This window comes from Myotis lucifugus, unplaced genomic scaffold (genome assembly GCF_000147115.1).
Source record: "Myotis lucifugus unplaced genomic scaffold, Myoluc2.0 scaffold_12, whole genome shotgun sequence".
Taxonomy (NCBI): domain Eukaryota; kingdom Metazoa; phylum Chordata; class Mammalia; order Chiroptera; family Vespertilionidae; genus Myotis; species Myotis lucifugus.
Genome location: NW_005871060.1, coordinates 9,293,744 through 9,312,160, shown reverse-complemented (window position 1 = coordinate 9,312,160; position 18,417 = coordinate 9,293,744). Strand labels below are relative to the sequence as shown.

The following is an 18,417-nucleotide window of genomic DNA, read 5'->3' as shown; positions in this document are numbered from 1 at the left end:
TGGCCTATGGACTGAAGGGTCTGGGGTTCGATTCCAGTCAAGGGCACATGCCCCGGTTGTAGGCTTAATCCCCAGTAGGTGGTGTGTAGGAGGCAGCCTATCAATGATTCTCTCTCATCATTGATGTTTCTCTCTCTCTCCCTTCCTCTCTGAAATCAGTAAAAATATATTTTAAAAAATGGTTAGCTTTTAAAAATCATAAATAAATAGAGACAGAGAGAGAGAGAAGAACAAAGGCCCCTCTTCCAAATACCATTACATTGGGAATTATGTTTCAACACATGAATTTTGAGTGACACAAACATTCGGTCTGTAACAAAGCAGATGTAAAATTACAAATCACAGGTTGCAGTAGGTGACACAAAGGAGAGAATGAGCAGGTCTTCCAGAATGGGAGATGTTGGAAAATGTCTCACAGAGGAGGTGGCTCTTGATCTGAGTTTGCCAAACCACAGCCATTCCAGGACAAAGGGAACTAGACAGGGAGGTATGGGACAACCTAGTCTATCCTTGGAGCTTGAGGTATGATGGGAAGGAGGAGAAGCAGCAGATAAAGAGCTTTAAATACTATATCAAATACTATACCAGGGACTTGGGCTTGATTCCTCCCCACTACCTATAGACCCAGTCCTTTAAACATATGTGAGCACTGTGCCAGATTTTAGGTATGCAGAGATGAATCAACCCATGTGTTATATTAGCCAATATTCCTTGAAATCCTACTGTTTGCCAGAATCTTGTCCTTAAAAACAAAACAATTTCATGGGGTTTGAGAAAGACATCTAAAAAAATTCTGATTACAAAACTGCATGATAAGTATAATAACAGGAATACATGCTTTCTTCTTTCCTGGACTAGAAAATAGTAAATTATCTGGGACAAGGATGGGGAACGTCCCGTATAAAGCCCACCAAATCATTTGGTCTGGCCCTGCCAAGGCATTAGGGGTGAGTTAATTAAATGTTTGATCAAATATAGCAGGCTAATCTTTAAGTCAATAATTTTGTATGGCCCGCAGATGATGTTATAAACATCTAAATGGCCCTTGGCAGAAAAAAGGTTCCCCACCCCTGGTCTGGGAACTCTGAACCTTGAGGAGTTTTAAACAAGGAACTAAAAGTGATCATAGTTTTGATTTAGGAAAACCAAGCTGCTAATGGAGTGATTCCCAGAGTGATCTGTAGCTAAAGTAGATATTTTAAACACCAACTGAATAATGTTGTCAGTTTAAATAAATTTTGTGAGAATAGAGAGACTTTATGTGAATCATCTGTACTTTCTCTAGCCCCAGAGCATGCTGGGACAGCTGGTAGCCTGGCGTCTCAGCTCTCTTGTTCTTGCTTTCCAGGTCACCAAGAATGAACGTCAGGTTATGAAGCCACTCTATGACAGGTACCGGCTGGTCAAGCAGATCCTGTCCCGAGCCAACACCATGCCCATCATGGTGAGTTCACCTCTCTGTTGTTGGTTACCTGGTTGAACGGGCCCTGGCTAATAGGAGGGCCCTCGCCTGCCTTCTCATTAAAGAATAGGCTTTAAGAGTTGATCGTGCCATTAATATCGATGGCCCGTAAGCTTGAGGAATGAAGAATTTATCAAAGACTTCTGAGACTACACTGGTCAAAAAAAAATGAGCAAATCTGAAGCTGATAGAATTTTTTTTTTCTTTTGAGAGTCATGCTTTGGCCAGAAACATCCCCCTGACACGTGCTGGGCCGACTCCCCCACCCTTTCCTCTGAGACAGAGCACCCAGGGGACAGGGCTGTGCTTTCTCCAGGCCTCTGCACACCAGGAGTGCCTCTGGCCCCAGGGGCGTCTGTGAATAGCCTTCTCTCCGCCTCTCAGAGGGGATACAGGGCTCCTATCCAGGGAGAAGTCTGCTACTCCGGACAGCGGCCTTCTCCTTCTGGAGGACTCAGAGAAGTGTGAGGTGGAGCGGGGGCGAGGCTAATGACTGAAGGTGCTCTCAGAGGCCACCATCCTGGGACTCAGCCGCTGTTGGCCTCTGAGTTTTGATTTTTGTCTGGAGCAGGGAGCAGCAGCTCTGGGAGAGCCTTTCAGGACTAGCCGGCCCCCTCCCCCCACCCCCCACAGCCTGGGCTTCTCCCCCTCCCCCTCTGAGTGCCCTATGAATCCGTGTCCACCTCCTGGGGACTCCTTGCCTCTGTCCAGGGCCCTGAAGGCGGCCTCTGCTGGCTTCTAGGCTCTTTAATAAGCAGACACCTCTTCCTTGTGTTGTTGAAGGGCATACTCCCCCTGGCCACCGCTCCCCATTCCTCTCCTGCCTCCCTTTATTTCCTGGCTTCCGCTGGGGCCTTCACGCCTTTTCACAGTGCACGTGCTCCTGTGACGGAGGGAGGGTCCAGGGACTGCAGGCTGGTGTGTTTGAAGGGAGCTCCTTTTCTAGAAATGCCCTGCGGAATGAATTAGTAGCTAACCAACACAAGGATCAAATCTAAGGAATCATTTTCATGCTTCAGTTAGGAACCCTTAGTGTCCCTGAATAGGGTGAGTGGGCAGTGGGGACGTCAGAGAACCTTTGCATCAGGTCACGAGCGGACGCTGTTCTAGGTGAAGCTGTTGAGTGCAGGTGTTCTTGTGGGGGGGGGGGGGGCAGGTGGGTGGTTCTGCTCGGGTTTCCTCTGCGTGTTTGGTTAAGGTGCGTGTGTGCTGAGCTCCTTGGTTGGGGCGGGGGAGGAGTGGGGCTCTGGAGTGAAGAAGCAACTTGAAAAGAACTTTGGTTGTTGCTGGTTTTCCTGGGAACTTTCGGTGGGAGGGGGTTAGAGCACATCATTAAAAGGCAGCAATGCATCCTGGTGAGGCAGAGGAGGCGGAGAGCTGGCGGGGAAGGGGAAGGGGTTCGCAGTGTAATCTACTTGTCAATGCCTGTCGCAGGGTTCCCCTTCCAGCAAGCGGAGAAGCCCTTTGCTGCAGCCAATTATCGAGGGTGAAACTGCTTTCTTCTTCAAGGAGTCAAAGGTGAGGACCTCCAGCTGCTAACCTCTTGCTAAATCTGCCTCAGTCCCCTCCCTTTCTCCTGGGAATGGAAGGGTTTGTGGTTGGGCCTTCGGTGATGGGTTCTGGTAGCATTCCCTACACATCTGCACAGAGCCAACTTTGAACAATACTTTTTTTCTTTATATCCTGTACTAGCCGATTTCCTTAGTTTCATGTCATTCCCCTGCTTTTTATTGATGTTTTGTTTGTTGCTGTTTGTTTTCAGGGATGATTCTTTTGTTTGCACATTGTTTTTTGTTTTGGGTCCCCCCCCCCCCAATTTGACGAACAGTTTCTCTATATTTCAAATTTTTATTAAATTAGCTCATTGCATAACTTTCTTTAAAATCTCATTTAATGAGTTTTTAAAAAAACCAAAATTAGCAAAGACAATATGTATAGCACACAATAAAAAGTTAGCATTTTATAGACAAATATCACAGTTGCCGTTGGCAGATTCGCTGGTTCAGTTTCACCCACTCTTTCTGCCTCTCCCCTTTCCCCTGGCACACTTTGTCCTCAGGCCTAATTTTATAATCTCTTCCTAATCAGTGAATGTAGTGCTGGGACCAGCAGTCACTAAACATATGTTCAGATTTATTTCCCAAGTAATTATGGATTTTAGACAAATAACCCTTGTTCTCAGTGGCTGCCTTTGCTAGAATGGGAGGTACCATCTGTGCTCAGAGATCTGTGTCCCTGTAAGGACCTCATGGCCTGCATCGGGATCAGCCTCTTTCATGTTCTTGTTTCTAGATAATTGAACAAACTGGGTGGCCTTAAATAGGGATCTAGAGATGAAGAGTCAATGCCAACCTTTACAAAAAAAAATCAGTGATTGTTAAAGTTGGAAGGGGAAGCAAAACCCAAAGCAGAAGTGAGTTTTAGGAGTGTCACTTGTCCTGTTTCTGTCACAGTTCCCAGCCTGGGGTGGTCATGTATTTACCGTAGTTAGGAAGGATTATTCCAGAATATGGGGCCTCGTCCACAAAGGGATGCCAATTGAGAACGGCTCTCTGTTCTTACCTAATTCTCACCTTTATAAGCGGAGGTAAGGTACCAGAAGCTACATGGGCCTCCCTTTTATCTACTCTGTTTCTTTTCTTACCTTTTAAGGGTCTTACATACTTCATACACCTCATTAGGCAATGATTGTGCTGACTGTTCATATTATTTTAAATGGAATGTGTTTTATGAAAATTCTCTAAATGTGAAATTTAGGTGACTATGCTGTATTGTATCTTAAAAATTAGAGCTATTTTCTTACAATAAGACTAGAAAGAAGACACATTTTGTCTAGCTGGTAATTTCACACAAGAATCAAGTCACCATAATTGAAGAAATTTGGGCAATTATATGTATGAAAATTAATGTATTTCTCTGAGAATCATGTGATAGAACTGTTACTAGATTAAAATGTGTTCTTTAACACCTCCAAAATATGACAGGTAATAATTGCTTCATTAAACAAATGAAAGGCATACTAATGACGCTCTTCTTAAAAAGAGGACATTCTTTCAACTCTTATTGTTTATCTTGGTTAATTTTTTTCACAAGTATACTTTGGCCATGGCTCTTCTGCTGGGCCACATGCTGGTCAGAATTTCAGATAATTTTGCAATGATTGCAATGCTTTTGTAAATAGTGCTGTCTTTTAGTTAATTTTGTTCCAACTGGCCGGGCTTGTTAGCATGTATTTGGATTATACTAATTCTTGACAATTCTGAAACAATTTAGAATTTGGTTTGTGTACAGATAAGAAGGTTGTATGTAAGTGTTGTTGTTGTTGTTTAAACCATCCCTTGTTTTAAATGTTTCTGGGGGGAAACCAGTGTGTATGAAATAGAGCCAGCTCAAGCTCTGAGGCCCTAAATCTTTCAGCCCAGAAATCCTAGAAGTCATCTCGTCAGTTCTCCTACCCAACATAAAAATTTCCTCTAGAACTTGGCTGACAGAATGGAGACACTGACCCTAAGAAGAGATTCCTTCTCCAAGCTTGACAAGTTTACGGCAGCAGGGAGACCAAGCTCACTCATTACTGGGCTAAACATCAATAGTAACTAAAACTTACACTGTTTTATAATTATTTATAAAATACATATAATTTTAGAATGTACCATAAGATTAATAACTATAAAATCTTACAGTTAATGAATATAATGAAAAGTTACATCCATAGTTACTCTTGATGTCTTACTTTCTACTTAAGAGGCCTGGCTGTGCCCTCTGGAACGACATGGAGCATGCACAGCGCTTCTTTTGTGAGAGCACTTCCTGCAGTCACCTGCCCTGCCCACTCCCACCCACACTCTGTGAACATTTTCTCCAACTTCTTCTTACTGTTGCTCATATGATGTGGGTGCCAGACCTGCCGGCAGCTTAGTGGCTCTGCTCTATACACACATCAATCTATCAGTATCCTTCTTAAAAACTGATACCCAGAGCTATACATCCTTCTAGATATGGTTTAACCAGCAAGGCAGAGGGTGGAGGACTAGTCCGGACCTCCGTGGGGATGACCTCAATGGGCCCTTCGGCTCCACACGTCTGTGACTGCGTGTCTGTCACTGTATCATGAAGGTATTGTAGTTTTCCTATGGCAGGATGTCTCGACTTCAGCACTGGACACATTTGGGCCCAGATAACGCTTGGTTGTGGGGAGTTGTCCTCCACTCACTAGATGCCAATAGTGCACTACAACCACACCGTCCCCAGGGGTGACCATCATAAATGTCTCCAGGCATTTCCAAAGGTCCCCTAGGGGGCAAGATCAGCCCAATTGAGAAGCCCGGGTGGTGGCCTGTCTCTCGGTTGATTTATGCAATCCCCAGCTTCCTTCCCACGGATTGCTTATTGTCTGTGTGTCCAGCTTTCTCCCCAACCGAATTGCAGGACCTTGAATTTTTCCAGTTAGCTACTTCTGGACTTCTATTCCAACCTTACGAAATGGAGTATAGATTTTGTATTCCAACATACCGGATACCCCACCCGCCTTGCATTACCTACACGTTTTGTAAATAGCCTTTTGTGTCTTTATCCCGGTGACTAATAAATGTTGAGTAAGGCAGAGTCAGGTAAAGAGCCTACTACAGGCTTTTTCTCCAGAATCACGTCACCACTGTGTCATCACTCTCCACACTTTCACAACCAGCTCACCTCATTCTTTACTGAAATCCCATCAAATAAGGGGATTTCATGATTTGTTCATAAGGGGCCAGTGCTGATCACTGTCAATCCCTGTCTATCAGTTGCTCACAGATTATCTGTATATTGATTCCTGCTAACTGCCCCTGCCTCCTGAGGTAGATTTGCTGCTTTAACTGGAACTGACGTTGTGCTTCCTTTTGTTCATGGGGCTGTACTCCTAACCAATTGTTTCCTTTTTCTAGATGTTAGGATGTTTTCTCCTGGTCTGATTGTATATTTTGGCAGTAAATTACTTCTTTTAAAAATCTTTATTTCACTATGCTGTACACCTGAAACTAATACAAAATAATATTGAATGTAAACTAATTTTTTAAAAAAATTTTGTCTTTTTTTTTCAGACTGTGATGTTATTTCTTACCTAGACTTAACATAGCTTTAAAATTGACACTAAGAAATGCTAATATGACTGTATTATTTTTCTAAGTGCATTATCATCAAGACAGGCAAAGAATATGATACTTTTCTTAGAATCTTGGAGGCCGAAAAATACACTCATGATTCTTGGACATCCCTTGAAAGAACTTAGGAGGTTTATGATTCAAGTCATGGAAGATAAATGTTTTGATCTCAAAAGTTCCCTAAGATTTTGTGTACCAGGCAACCACAAATATTTTATAATCTCAATCCTTAAATAGAAAGGCTATATTGTTCTATTTCTAAGAACGTTCATCGCTTAATAAAAAATATGTCCTGAGATATGCAAGCAATAGAATTCTGCAAACTGGTTGCCAGTGGTGGGTTTTGTCCTGTTTTGTCTTAGAATCTTTAGATTAGTTTGGTTCCTTTGATTGAGGGTGTAAAGTATGATGGTTGTTCCTTCCTACCTCAGCCTTAAAATGTTAAATGTGGTGTACACCAATTTTTATAGGTTCTTTTCCCTATTGAGTGGCTGTGTTTAGTTTGTGTTACCTACTGTGTACATACAGCTGTTCGATAATATGTACGTAAGGTACGTGGGTGTTGCTAACGGTAGGTATAGAAGAAACCTTATGGTGTCGAGATACTTAAGATTGTTAAATGATACTTGTAATGAAAGCGTACCAGGAAAAGTAACCAGATTTTGGCTGGGGTTGCTGTGTGTCTCCAGGAAGAAGAGGAGGGTTCAGAAGACGATAGCAACACCAAGCCAGACTTCAGGGTCACTCTGAAAACCGAGTTCAGCGCTCACTGCTTTCTCGACCAACTTGAAGATGGCGCTGATGGGTTTATTTCCCCAATGGATGATAAAATGCCATCAAAGTGCAGCCAGGACTCCGGGCTTTCAAACCTGCATGCTGCTTCAATGTATGTCATTTTGGTGGTGGTGGTGGTAAAATATTTGGGGAAGAAAACTTTCCTAAATGTTATTTTAGTCTTTATACTTACATTGGCCGACAAAACACAAGTGACTCACTTGAGGTGCGTATCTGAGCTCTTACTTATACAACCAGGCAGTCTCTATAAACGGCATTGTGTAGCTCTGTCCTCCACGGCTCATCATGCAGCACTCACTGAGCACAGATGTCATCTCTTTCTCTCAAAACAAAATATGACAAAGCACCTGGGACTTTACAGGCCCAAAGAATTTACAAGTAGCAGGAGCCAGAGCTGTTGTCAGTGTTTCAGGGCATAGAAATCATGCATTTCCACTGACCCTCAGCTCCCTCAACAGTTTTTGCACATATGTGCTTCCCCAGTGTCCACAACCCCCACCGAGTTGCACATTCATTGCATTTATGTCAATTCAGATTTAACTCGATTTTCTTCCCTTTCCCCCCCTCTCCCCCCACCCCCCCCCCCCTTAGGCCAGAACTCTTGGAACACCTTCAGGAAATGAGAGAAGAAAAGAAGAGGATTCGAAAGAAACTTCGCGAATTTGAGGACAATTTCTTCAGACAAAATGGAAGGTAGTGCATGTGTTCCCCTCCCCCATCCCCTGCACACACTTCCTTTTCCTTTCCTGGCAGGGCTGTGGGATGCCTCCCAGGCAGGGGCCCTCTGCATCAATCTCCCTGTAACCCAGTCCCAGGGTTTGTGCCCAGGGCCCCTTTCAAGGTCGACTGGGAGGCAATGAGGTTCGTATGGTCCTTAAGGGTGCTTCTTGGAGAGTGTCCAACACCCATGCAGACTGAACCAGCATTTATAAAACAAACCTGTCACATCACATCGTAATCTAAAACGAGCAGCTTGAAGCTACGTTTCCAGTCGACAGCACTGGCTTGTTTTTGTGTTTTGTCTGAAGAAACTAGAAGGAGAAATAGGGAACTGAGGACTTTAAATCTTGCTGGTTTTAAAGCACATTTTAAAAGTAACATTTGGATGAAAAATATACAAGAAGCAGTACACCCGCCTGACTGACAGGGTACTTTTCTCCAGCGAGTTTAAGGCCAATGGAATCCTTAGGTAACGCTGTGCTGAGCATCGTCTTCCCTTTGCAAGTGACTGCACACAGCATGTCTGGCTCGGGCCACAGCGGGAGGCAGGGGCAGAGCAGGAATGGATTTGCGTCTCTTGCACTGGAGTTAAGTTTTATCATTTGGAATTGATTTTATTTTCATCCAATTATCTGAACAGTGTAGATAGAGTTTCTCATTAAGTCAGTTCCCTTTCGTACTTCTCAAAAGTGTTGGGAAATGAAAGGACCATAAAAACGAACTTTGGCATGTACAATGTGTTGTTTTCCGGCTTATTTCAGTCACTGCATACACTTATGTTTAGGGTCTCTGATTTGGATTTGTCCTCTAATGACTTTCTCGAGATTTGTAAATTTTATACCTAAATATTTGCTTTTCTCCCTCCGTGTGTTGCAGGGTATTTAGAAAATATAGGTTAGCAGATAAAAGAAATCACCTCCGAAGTAATACTAATACCCAAAGACAAGCCAGGATTAATGTTCTGATGTGTTTCTTTCCAGTCTTCTTTCTAGGCACATTTTTGGTTTGTCTGTTTCCTTTTTTTCCCCATATAATTATAGTCACATTATGTGCAGGTATCCTATACATGAGGCACTAACTATATATAATTGTATAGACTTCACAAGTAATCAGAAAGTATAATTGATGGGAACTCACAATCGTAGAAGGTTAGAACTCCAGGGGACTTCCGACATCGTAAAATCTGGTTCTTCATTTTGTGTCTGAGGAGATCAAAGCCCCTCGGAGGGCCCGGCCGGGGCTCTGCCCACTACCCTGTTCCTTCACTGCCCTGTGCCAAGAAGCCATCTAGAATCCTTTCCCTGAACAAGGCAGGCCAGCAATAAATACGTTTATTTTTCGTTCATTGAACAACGTAAAAATAAGGTCCACGCTATTGCCTTTCCCATGTTCTTTAATAAAAAGAAAAGGAAGCCTGGTGTTTGAACGTCTGACATGTGCATTTCAAGGTGAAATGAGAAGCGGACGGCACCGCCCGGTGATGGGAGCTGTGGCTTTGCAGCGGGACTGGCTTCTCGGCCTGCGCTCAGCCCGTGTGCAGTGTGGGTGGCAGGCCCGCAGCTTCTGCCCTGAGGGTTATGTTACACCCCGGAGACAGAGCCACTCAGCACAGGGCCTGACCTGTGTAAACACGCTCTCCACGGATACTGTGCGTGTAAGAGAATGCATGTAGAATTACTCGTGATCGGTAAGGGCTTATTAGTAGTATATGACTCAGTTGTTGAATTCTAAGACTAATACTATAATAATTAGTTAAAAACATATAAATTATGGATGTACCAATTGCTAACTAGAAATGTAACGGTTTATTAGATGAAATATGTAAAAGTAAGAAAGCATTAAGTAGAAATAAAGGATTTCAGTGTAGGGAGACTCTTAATGTGAATGCATACAGACCAGCAGCATAAAGAGGACATTTCTCCATTTCTTAGTCCTTCGTGTCATCCTACAAAATGCCAGATCCTTGTCCTTCACTGCGTGTCTAAGCCCAGCTCCCGGCTTGACCCCCAGTGGCGCTTGGCCACACTGATGCTAAGGGTTGATAAGCTGCACGTTTCCGCTGATAACGCGCCTGCTGAACAGCATCATCCAGGAGACGGCCAATGATCCTCAGCCCCCTGTCATTTGTTTCCGTTAGAAATGTCCAGAAGGAAGACCGCACTCCTATGGCTGAAGAGTACAGCGAATATAAGCACATCAAGGCGAAACTAAGGCTCTTGGAGGTGCTCATCAGCAAGAGAGACGCTGATTCCAAGTCCATGTGAGGGGCAGCCCCGCTCGAGCAGAGGGGCCGGCGTGCGCAGTGACCCTGCCTCCCCCGGGGAAGAGCAGCTCTGCAGACACTGGAAGGCAGCCTCAGAGCTGGACCTGCAAAGCATGGAGCCCTTCTGCCCCCAGACCTTGGGAGCGGCTCGTTTCCATTGCCGGCCTTAGAAACCACCTGCTGGGAGGAGGCCGCGCTGGTCCTGACTTGGGAATCCTGTGAGGGAAAGTCAGGGTCCCTGCGTTCATGGCGCTCGGACACTCGCGGGAGCCTTTCTGACACTAGCGGTGATGAATCACTACATGGAGGCACCTCACCCACAGAGAATGTGCACTCTGCTTCCATGGAGAGCAGAATGCAATCTAACTGGGATGAAACCCAGCTCAGGCCTTCCTGGAGCAAACTTGCTGGGCAGCTCCCTGTGCTCTCAGGACCCCGTAAATGGGGACCGTGCACTGGAGCCCTCTTTGCTGCCTCGGCCAATCCTGTGACCTGTCCACAGAGCGGCGCCTTCCCCACGCGTGTGAATTGTTCTCGTCAGCTCTCAGGGCGATGGAAGCTGCGTCTGCCCAGAGAGGCAGCGCAGACATCCCTGACCGTGTGCTTCGAGGCGTCCTCCGCTGCCCCGGAACCGTGATCCCTGCGGGCCTGGGTCACCGCAGAGGACAGAGGGAGGATAGCAGGAGCTACGCTGACGCCGATTTTTAAATCCGGTAACAGGGTGACGAGCCTAGAGAGGCCTTTCCTGAACATTGACTGCACTCACCAGTCTTGGGATTTGAGCATCAGAGATGGAGTGAAGCCAGCATGTTGTATGGGGCTCCCTTGTGGGGCTCGGTTTCGTGTTGGCATTAGCCACATGGAAAGGGCCTTGTTTCATTCTTAGCCGAAGTGCATGAGGATCGTGAGAAAGAGTGAGAGCGAGAGCACCCGTGTTCTCAGCCTCCTGAGTACTTACCAGTTGTTTGTTGTTGTTTTTTAAGTAAACCTGCACTAAAATCCCCTCCCTCAGGGGTAAATGTAGCCCTTGGATCGCAGCCCAAGGCAGAATCTAAATCACACTATTTCAAGATCATGTATAAAGAGAACAAATGATGTGTAGCCGATTACGATTATAATTTTTTTCAAAGACCATGTCACAAAGCTGTCTATATTAGACATTATGGAGGGACCAGGGAATTTCAGACACCAAATCATTCATCTCTTCAGTGTGCTGACATCACCTCGTGATTTGTTGTTACTTTTTACGCTTTTCTGTCCGCACAAGAGAAAGTGGGTTCTGGTTCTGTCAGTCCTGGGTCCGCCCTGTGCGCTGCGAGGCCAGGCAGGGGTCCGCACACAGCCGCAGCCGCTGGTTGCCGGGAGGGGGCGCTCCGGCAGCTCTGCCTTTTGAAGACAATGTTGCAGGTTGAACAGGACCACGGGACCCCCACCTCTGTGTTGTGCCATTTTGTGTGTGTGTTTTTAAAAAGAAAACATAAAACTCTATTGACCATTTGTCAGTTTCAGAAAACGGGTTCTTGAGAAACTGGTCAGATTGGGTTTACAGCAGCATTCCCCCTCGCTAAAGTGAGGGGGCAGCTCTGTCGACTGAAAACCGTTTGAGCTGAGAGTGGGTGAGAAAGAACGCCTCTAAGTTTGCTCCTAAGTATGTTTCTGTAGGAGCGTGAGCAATGTGTCCGAAGCGCCCTGGTCTCATCCACACACTTAAAGACGGTACCTAACCTTGTAAATGTAAAGGCAAATGAAAATATAGTTTGGTATTCTCTGCTCTACTGTTTACATTGCAGATTGCTATAATTTCAAGGAGTTATATTATAAATAAAATGACGCACTTTAGGATGTTTTCTATTTTTGAAATCAGAAAATGAATCATTCACATGACCAAAAATTGTATTTTTAAAAGAAATACATGCCTCGTCTGCCCCTTGTAAATAATTGTTCTCTTAAATAAGCTACGATGTAAATCACATCATGACCAGCTGAGTGTTAAAGCACATCTGTTTAAGACTATTGTTTTGAAAATACTAACGTGCAAAGGAATTTATAAAGAGGAAAAGTTATATAAATGAGAAGTTTGTAAATGTTTCGAAATCTATTGTTTCTGCCAAAGGTAAGTTATGTAAAAGATTTATTCAGGAAACCCCATTCAAAGTTGTCTGATTCAATAAAAGACACCACCAAGTTACAGTAAAATAAATTGTGTAGGGAATGTCGTGTTTTCCTTTGAAAATTCTAATCGTCTATATCCTTTGTGGGATGGCACCCAGAATTAAGGGGGGGGGCCTATTCACACTAGATCCTATCTGAAGACCCGTTAGGTTCCGACTGCCAGTAATGCTGAGGCGAAAATTGTTTCCACAGCAACCAGTTCTGCAGCCCAGGGTCTCAAGGCCCTGGAGGCAGCATCTTAATTGGCTTCACTCCAGGCTATGTTTTTCCTTTGCTCTCTTGGGAATGTGTGTGCTTACTCCGACGTGCCCACAAAACAAATGTCAAGGGCTACTTATTCACAGTGAGTAAAGGTGAAGCATGAATAAACTTGATTGTGCGGTTGTAAGAATCAGAGATAGAAGAGGCTTGTAATTTCCACAAGCATTTGCTTTTACTGGGCTTAGTCTGGAGTAAACACTGAGATAGATGTTTACGGGAAGCGCGGTATCATGACTGTGTTTCATCTTGGGATCGTTTAGTTCCGATTGCACTTGTCAGTCATGTATGTGCAAGGTTTAGTCTGAAGGGCCTGCTTAGGCGTTTTCGAGACAGCCGAAGTCTGCTTGAGCTGATAGAAGAAAGCCGGCCCGGTCTGTAATCTCCGATTCAGGGGAAATTTCCATGAAATCAAATCAGATTAGATTTCTTCCCTTCGGTTAGCAGGTGGCACTCAGGATCAGTGTGGCCTGGGCAGGGACCAGCGGTGTCCCAGCTCTCTGTAACCTGGGTGTGGTTTTTGCTTTGCCTCATTCTGTGCCACACGGCCCAGTGCAGAGAGCCTGTGGCAGGTGCGTCTGCAACATTAAGTTTTTTATCAGAATCAAAGGGTGGCCCGGGTGCCAATTACTTTGGTTCTTTCTGGGGCTGCCTAGTTCTCAGTAGACAGAATTGGGCCCAATAGCTAGAACTGATCACAGATTTACAAGGAAAATCCAATTTTAAAGTTTGTTGCTTAATTTTTTAGTGCTTCTTAATCTGATAATGAAGATGCCATTTTTCGTCAGGGTTACTCCTTCCTCCTTTTGATGCTATATAAATACCTGAGTGCCGTAAACTCTGAACTGCTCTGTGAGAAGGTTGTAGTCTAAATTCCATTTGCCTCCAATAGGGTCTCCCTGACACTCTGCCTCCTGGGTCCTCCCCATCCCCCTCCCCGCTCCCTTCTCCCCAGGTGGGAGTGGTGGCTTCTGCACCAAGATCGACAGGCACTTCCTTCCTGTTCTTTTTCAGGATCCCTTTGGCTAAGTCAACAGGGAGGGGCAAAGCTGTACTAACATGTTGAGGCAGTGTTTCCTCTGAAGCCCAGGTATTTCCCGAAACCCAGAACATGCTTCCCTTCCCTGCCGGCCTTGTTCCCCCACTTGCCCCTCACATGTACTGAAGAGTGTATCTTGTCAAGTTGTGCGTCCTGGCTCTTCTTCACGGGGTGGCCGCGCGGCCCGCTCCGAACGGGAGTGCTGTCCCTGCCGGCCCCGTGTCACCCGTCACTTTCCCGAGTGGAGGCTGTGCCCTGCGGACACCCGAGTTCTTCCCCGCGGTCCCGCCCAGCAGGTGTGTGTGGGCAGACCGAGCCCGCGCAGGTTTTCACAGACGGGGATGTAACGTGAACTCTGTACACCCACAACTTCGTGTTGCCATGAAGCCGCAGTTAGGTCTCCAGAGAATCTCATTTTGCCTGGAATCCGGCCAGTCGCCGTCATGTGCGCGGCTCGGGACACCGTTTTGGCAGATCCAGTTCTCCCTCTGAAAGCGCCTCCCCAGTCACGAAAATCTCCAGGAGCCGATACAATGTTAGTAATGAAATGGGCCCCGAACAATGTAAGCAGAAAGCATTAGAAATTGGAATTGTCCTTTTTAAAAAACGTAAGCTGGATGAAAATGTTCTGTACGCTTTTGTACACGACTGTATTTTGTATGAACTGAAATAAAATATTTTGAACTGTGCACGTTCTGACATTTTTGACAGCCTCGGGGACGTGGCGCACGGCCTGCCTGTGGGGTCTGGCCTGTCCCTTCGGGGAGGAGTCGAGCTGCTCCCGTGAGCTCAGAAACCTCCCGAGGAGTCTTTGTTGTTCTGTCTCCTGCGAGGGCACCAAACGGTGAGGCCGACTGGGTACAGGCTGGGCATGCCTGTAGCCGTAGGGAAGGAAATGGGCGTGTGCCATCTGCTCAGCTGCCTTTAAAAGAATTCATGGGCCCTGGCCGGTTTGGCTCAGTGGATAGAGTGTCAGCCTGCGAAGGGTCCCCAGTTTGATTCCAGTCAAGGGCTTATGCCTGGGTTGTGGGCTCAATTCCCAGTCGGGGACGTGCAGAAGGCAGCGGATCGATGATTCTCTCTCATCGATGTTTCTCTCTCTCCCTCTCCCTTCCTCTCTGAAATCAATAAAAATATATTTGGAAAAAAATTTCATGGAAGGGGCTGAAGAGGTGCAGAAACAGAGGCAGTGAGGGGGGGAAAGTGTAAGTACATTTGCACAGTCTATTGTTTGTTTTTCAAATCCTTATTATTGAAAGTATTGTATGCGTCCCCCTCCTTTCCCCGTTGACCCCCTTCTAGCCCACTCCCCACCCCAGGCCTTCAGCACCCTGTTGTCTGTGTCCATGGTTATGCACATATGCAAGCAAGTGCTTTGTGCATAGTCTGTTAACCATCAGGGGCGAATCATTAGCCATTTACTGCTCTGGAGCTATGAGGCCACCAGACCACTCGCTCGGGAGAAAAGGCACATTTCAGTTGTGAGGCGTAAGCACGTCATCCACCCTTTGTGTCACCTGTCACAGGCCGGGCTCCCTCGCGAGAGCCTCGAGCAGCCGAAGCTCCGGGCCCGCCTGACCACTGAGGCCCGGCACCTCCGTGGCGGTCAGGCCTGCAGGTGTTCCTTTATCTGCACACGTTACATATGCTGTTTCTGACGAAAGTAAATGTTATATGTTTTGAAAGGGTTGGACTGAGGACCTTGTTCTAACTGCCACCAGGATTCACACTGATACCTGACTTAGGACTACAGTGACTCAGGGGTGCTCATGGTGGCGCAGCTTAAGGCCGTCCTGCCAAATCTGAGAAATTTCACTCTTGAAAATACTGGGTCCAAAGTAATGAAATGTAGGCAGAAGTGGCAGCCACCATTTCACGACCCTCCGTTTTCATAGATCGTCTTTGATACTGCTCCTGTGGGTCATCACAGGCTCCCACAGCCCAGGACAAAGCCGGGGATCCCCCGAAACTCCCAGCTCATGCTTTGCCGCTAATCCTAATAGTCTGTGACTGTGGACTCCCTGAGTGGGAGTTTCAGAGCCGGGACCCGCGCGTGCGGGGGAAGAGGCAGTGCCTTTCATTCAAGGGGCTCATGATAACCACTTCTAATGGATGCTGAATCTTGTCAGACAAAATATATCAGTTATCCCTAAGCGGGGTCAGCTTAGCAAGGCTATATATGCACGGTAGAATTTCATATTCAGCAAAAGCCAGAAGCCAAAATTCCCCAATGCATTTTTAGAATCCTGGCTGGCAGGCCGAGAAATGGGGTTTGGCAGAAGCCAGGGTTGTTGACAGCTTGGTTCTCACGTTTCCTTGCCAGCAGCAAGGCTGATACCCTGGGGTGGCACCATGTTGTGCGGCACCTGCCATGGGCCACGCAGCCCAAAGTGAAACCCTCAGTGAAGCCCCCAGAACTGAGTCTCTGACCACTCAGCCCTCTGTGTCTCAGTGGGGCCCATGTGTGTCATTCCATCTGACTATGCATTTTGAAAATCAAAATATTTTGTTTACATTTTCATTTAATTTCTCAAAAGCCATTCAACAGCACTGCGTGCTCCCTGGTAAGACATTCTGATAGTTTGGTAATTGCTACTTTTAAAATTTTTTTTTAAATTACTAGACAAGATTAGACAAAGGGAGGGAGGGAAGGGAGAGAGTGAAGGATATATTCCTCTCTGGTAGCAAATAGCAGTGAATGGCCTTATGGTACAGTGGCCCTTGGGGCTGGGCAGCTCGTAGGCTTCCAGGACCTCACTCCCAGTAGACAGTGCAGACTGAATCCTGGGTATTTGTGGGAATGAGCTTCTCCAACCAATTCACAATCCTAAATTACCAGAAGCCCACACAGCACCAACAGAGGCCAAATACTGGTGATGCTTAAGGTCCAGGCTGCACTCAGATGGCTAAGTTCTACGACCTGCGTACCTTACTTCCTCTCTTAACTCTCCATTTATCTGAAAAATGGAAGCAATCATAGTACCTACCTTCTGGGGTTATTACTTGGATGAACATGAAGTGAGCACAGAATAAATCAATAAATGATGGTAGTCAGTTAACATCAGCTTCCAGACACAGATTCTTTCTATACCCAAGTCCAACAAGACATGTGGAACGACTGCAGAAAAGGAACCTTTCAGTTCTTTGTGTAAGTCAGAATGCACCTCCAACATTTTAAGTAAAGGGTGTCCCAAAATTCACGCCAAAAGTAATTTTGATAGAAAACACAGGTTTATAATTAAAAATTGTAAATTTTTTATTGATTCATAAAGTATACAGTATAGGGTTATGTATGGAATAGGAAACTGGATTATCATGTCGCTATGGTGAGCACCATTAACTGTTATTGCCTGAGCAGCTGCATTTTCGAAGAAGAATGGTCCGATGATGCCTCCAGCCCAAAATCCACACCAAACAGTGACACGTTGTGGATGCATTTGTTACTCAACAATCACTCGTGGGTTTTCTGAACCCCAAATGCGACAATTTTGGCAATTAACCAAGCCATCAAGATGAAAATGAGCCTCATCGCTGAAGATGATTTTGTTCGAAAAATCAGCATCCACTTGTTGTTGTTCCATAATCCATTCAACAAACTCTATTCGCTGTGCGTGGTCAGTAGGCTTCAGTTCTTGAGTCAATTGAACTTTGTAAGCATGAAGATGCAAATCTTTCGTGAGAATACGCTGTAGAGAGCTTCTCGAAATGTCCAATTCTTGACCACGGTGCCGAATTGATGTCCCTGGACTCTCAGCAACACTCTCACGAACTGCTTCGATGTTTTGTGTTGAACGACTTGTTGAAGGACGGCCAGAGTGTTTAAGATCACTAATTGAGCCAGTCTCCCTAAATTTTTTAATTAATCTCTTCACAGTTGATGAAGTTAAATCACTATTCCGACCTTATTTTGCACGAAAATTGCGAACTGTAGCTGCCAAACCTTCATTATTTTTAAAATATTGCTCAACAATGAAAACGCGTTGTTCTTTCATGTAGCGCTCCATTTTTAATAACCCCGAACTGTCAGCTGTCACGCTATCTTTTTTTTCGTTGGCAACACTTTACGGCACAAATGGCATAAAATTCAAATCTTGTGTGAATTTTGGGACACCCTTTACAAATTAGTGCTAACAGGGTAAGCAAAGTTTTATGAGAACACTGACCCATTCTCTCCAGGGAGTGGGGGGTGGGTAATGAAATTGTGACTATTAATATTCATCGTTGCATCAAAACCTGTGTGTAGCTTTCTCAGAAAGACCTCTGCTTACTGTGTTCCTTCCCTCACAGAGCAGGGCAAACTCCTTTAAGTCAGCGTCTCCCCAAAAACATCGTGGGAGGTCCAGATCTGCTCGCACATGTAACAAGAATGAGCTGTTGCCCTAACCGGTTTGGCTCAGTGGATAGAGCGTTGGCCTGCGGACTCAAGGGTCCCAGGTTCGATTCCAGTCAAGGGCATGTACCTTGGTTGCGGGCACATCCCCAGTAGGGAGTGTGCAGGAGGCAGCTGATCAATGTTTCTCATCGATGTTTGTAACTCTCTATCTCTCTCCCTTCCTCTCTGTAAAAA

At 45.6% G+C, this 18,417-nt stretch overlaps 1 protein-coding gene across 6 annotated transcripts in view; it reads left to right on the top strand.

The window, feature by feature from the left end:
• Positions 1 to 14,539, top strand: part of FAM13A (family with sequence similarity 13 member A) — a 270,864-nt gene extending 256,325 nt beyond the window's left edge. For all 6 annotated transcript variants that reach the window (XM_014452073.2, XM_006084613.3, XM_014452072.2 and 3 more), the window contains 5 exons: positions 1,349 to 1,444; positions 2,897 to 2,980; positions 7,293 to 7,489; positions 7,990 to 8,091; positions 10,256 to 14,539. In XM_014452073.2, coding sequence (XP_014307559.1) covers positions 1,349 to 1,444; positions 2,897 to 2,980; positions 7,293 to 7,489; positions 7,990 to 8,091; positions 10,256 to 10,382 — 606 coding nt within the window. In that variant the 3' untranslated portion in view covers positions 10,383 to 14,539. The remainder of the gene's footprint in view (positions 1 to 1,348; positions 1,445 to 2,896; positions 2,981 to 7,292; positions 7,490 to 7,989; positions 8,092 to 10,255) is intronic.
• Positions 14,540 to 18,417: the final 3,878 nt, after the last annotated feature.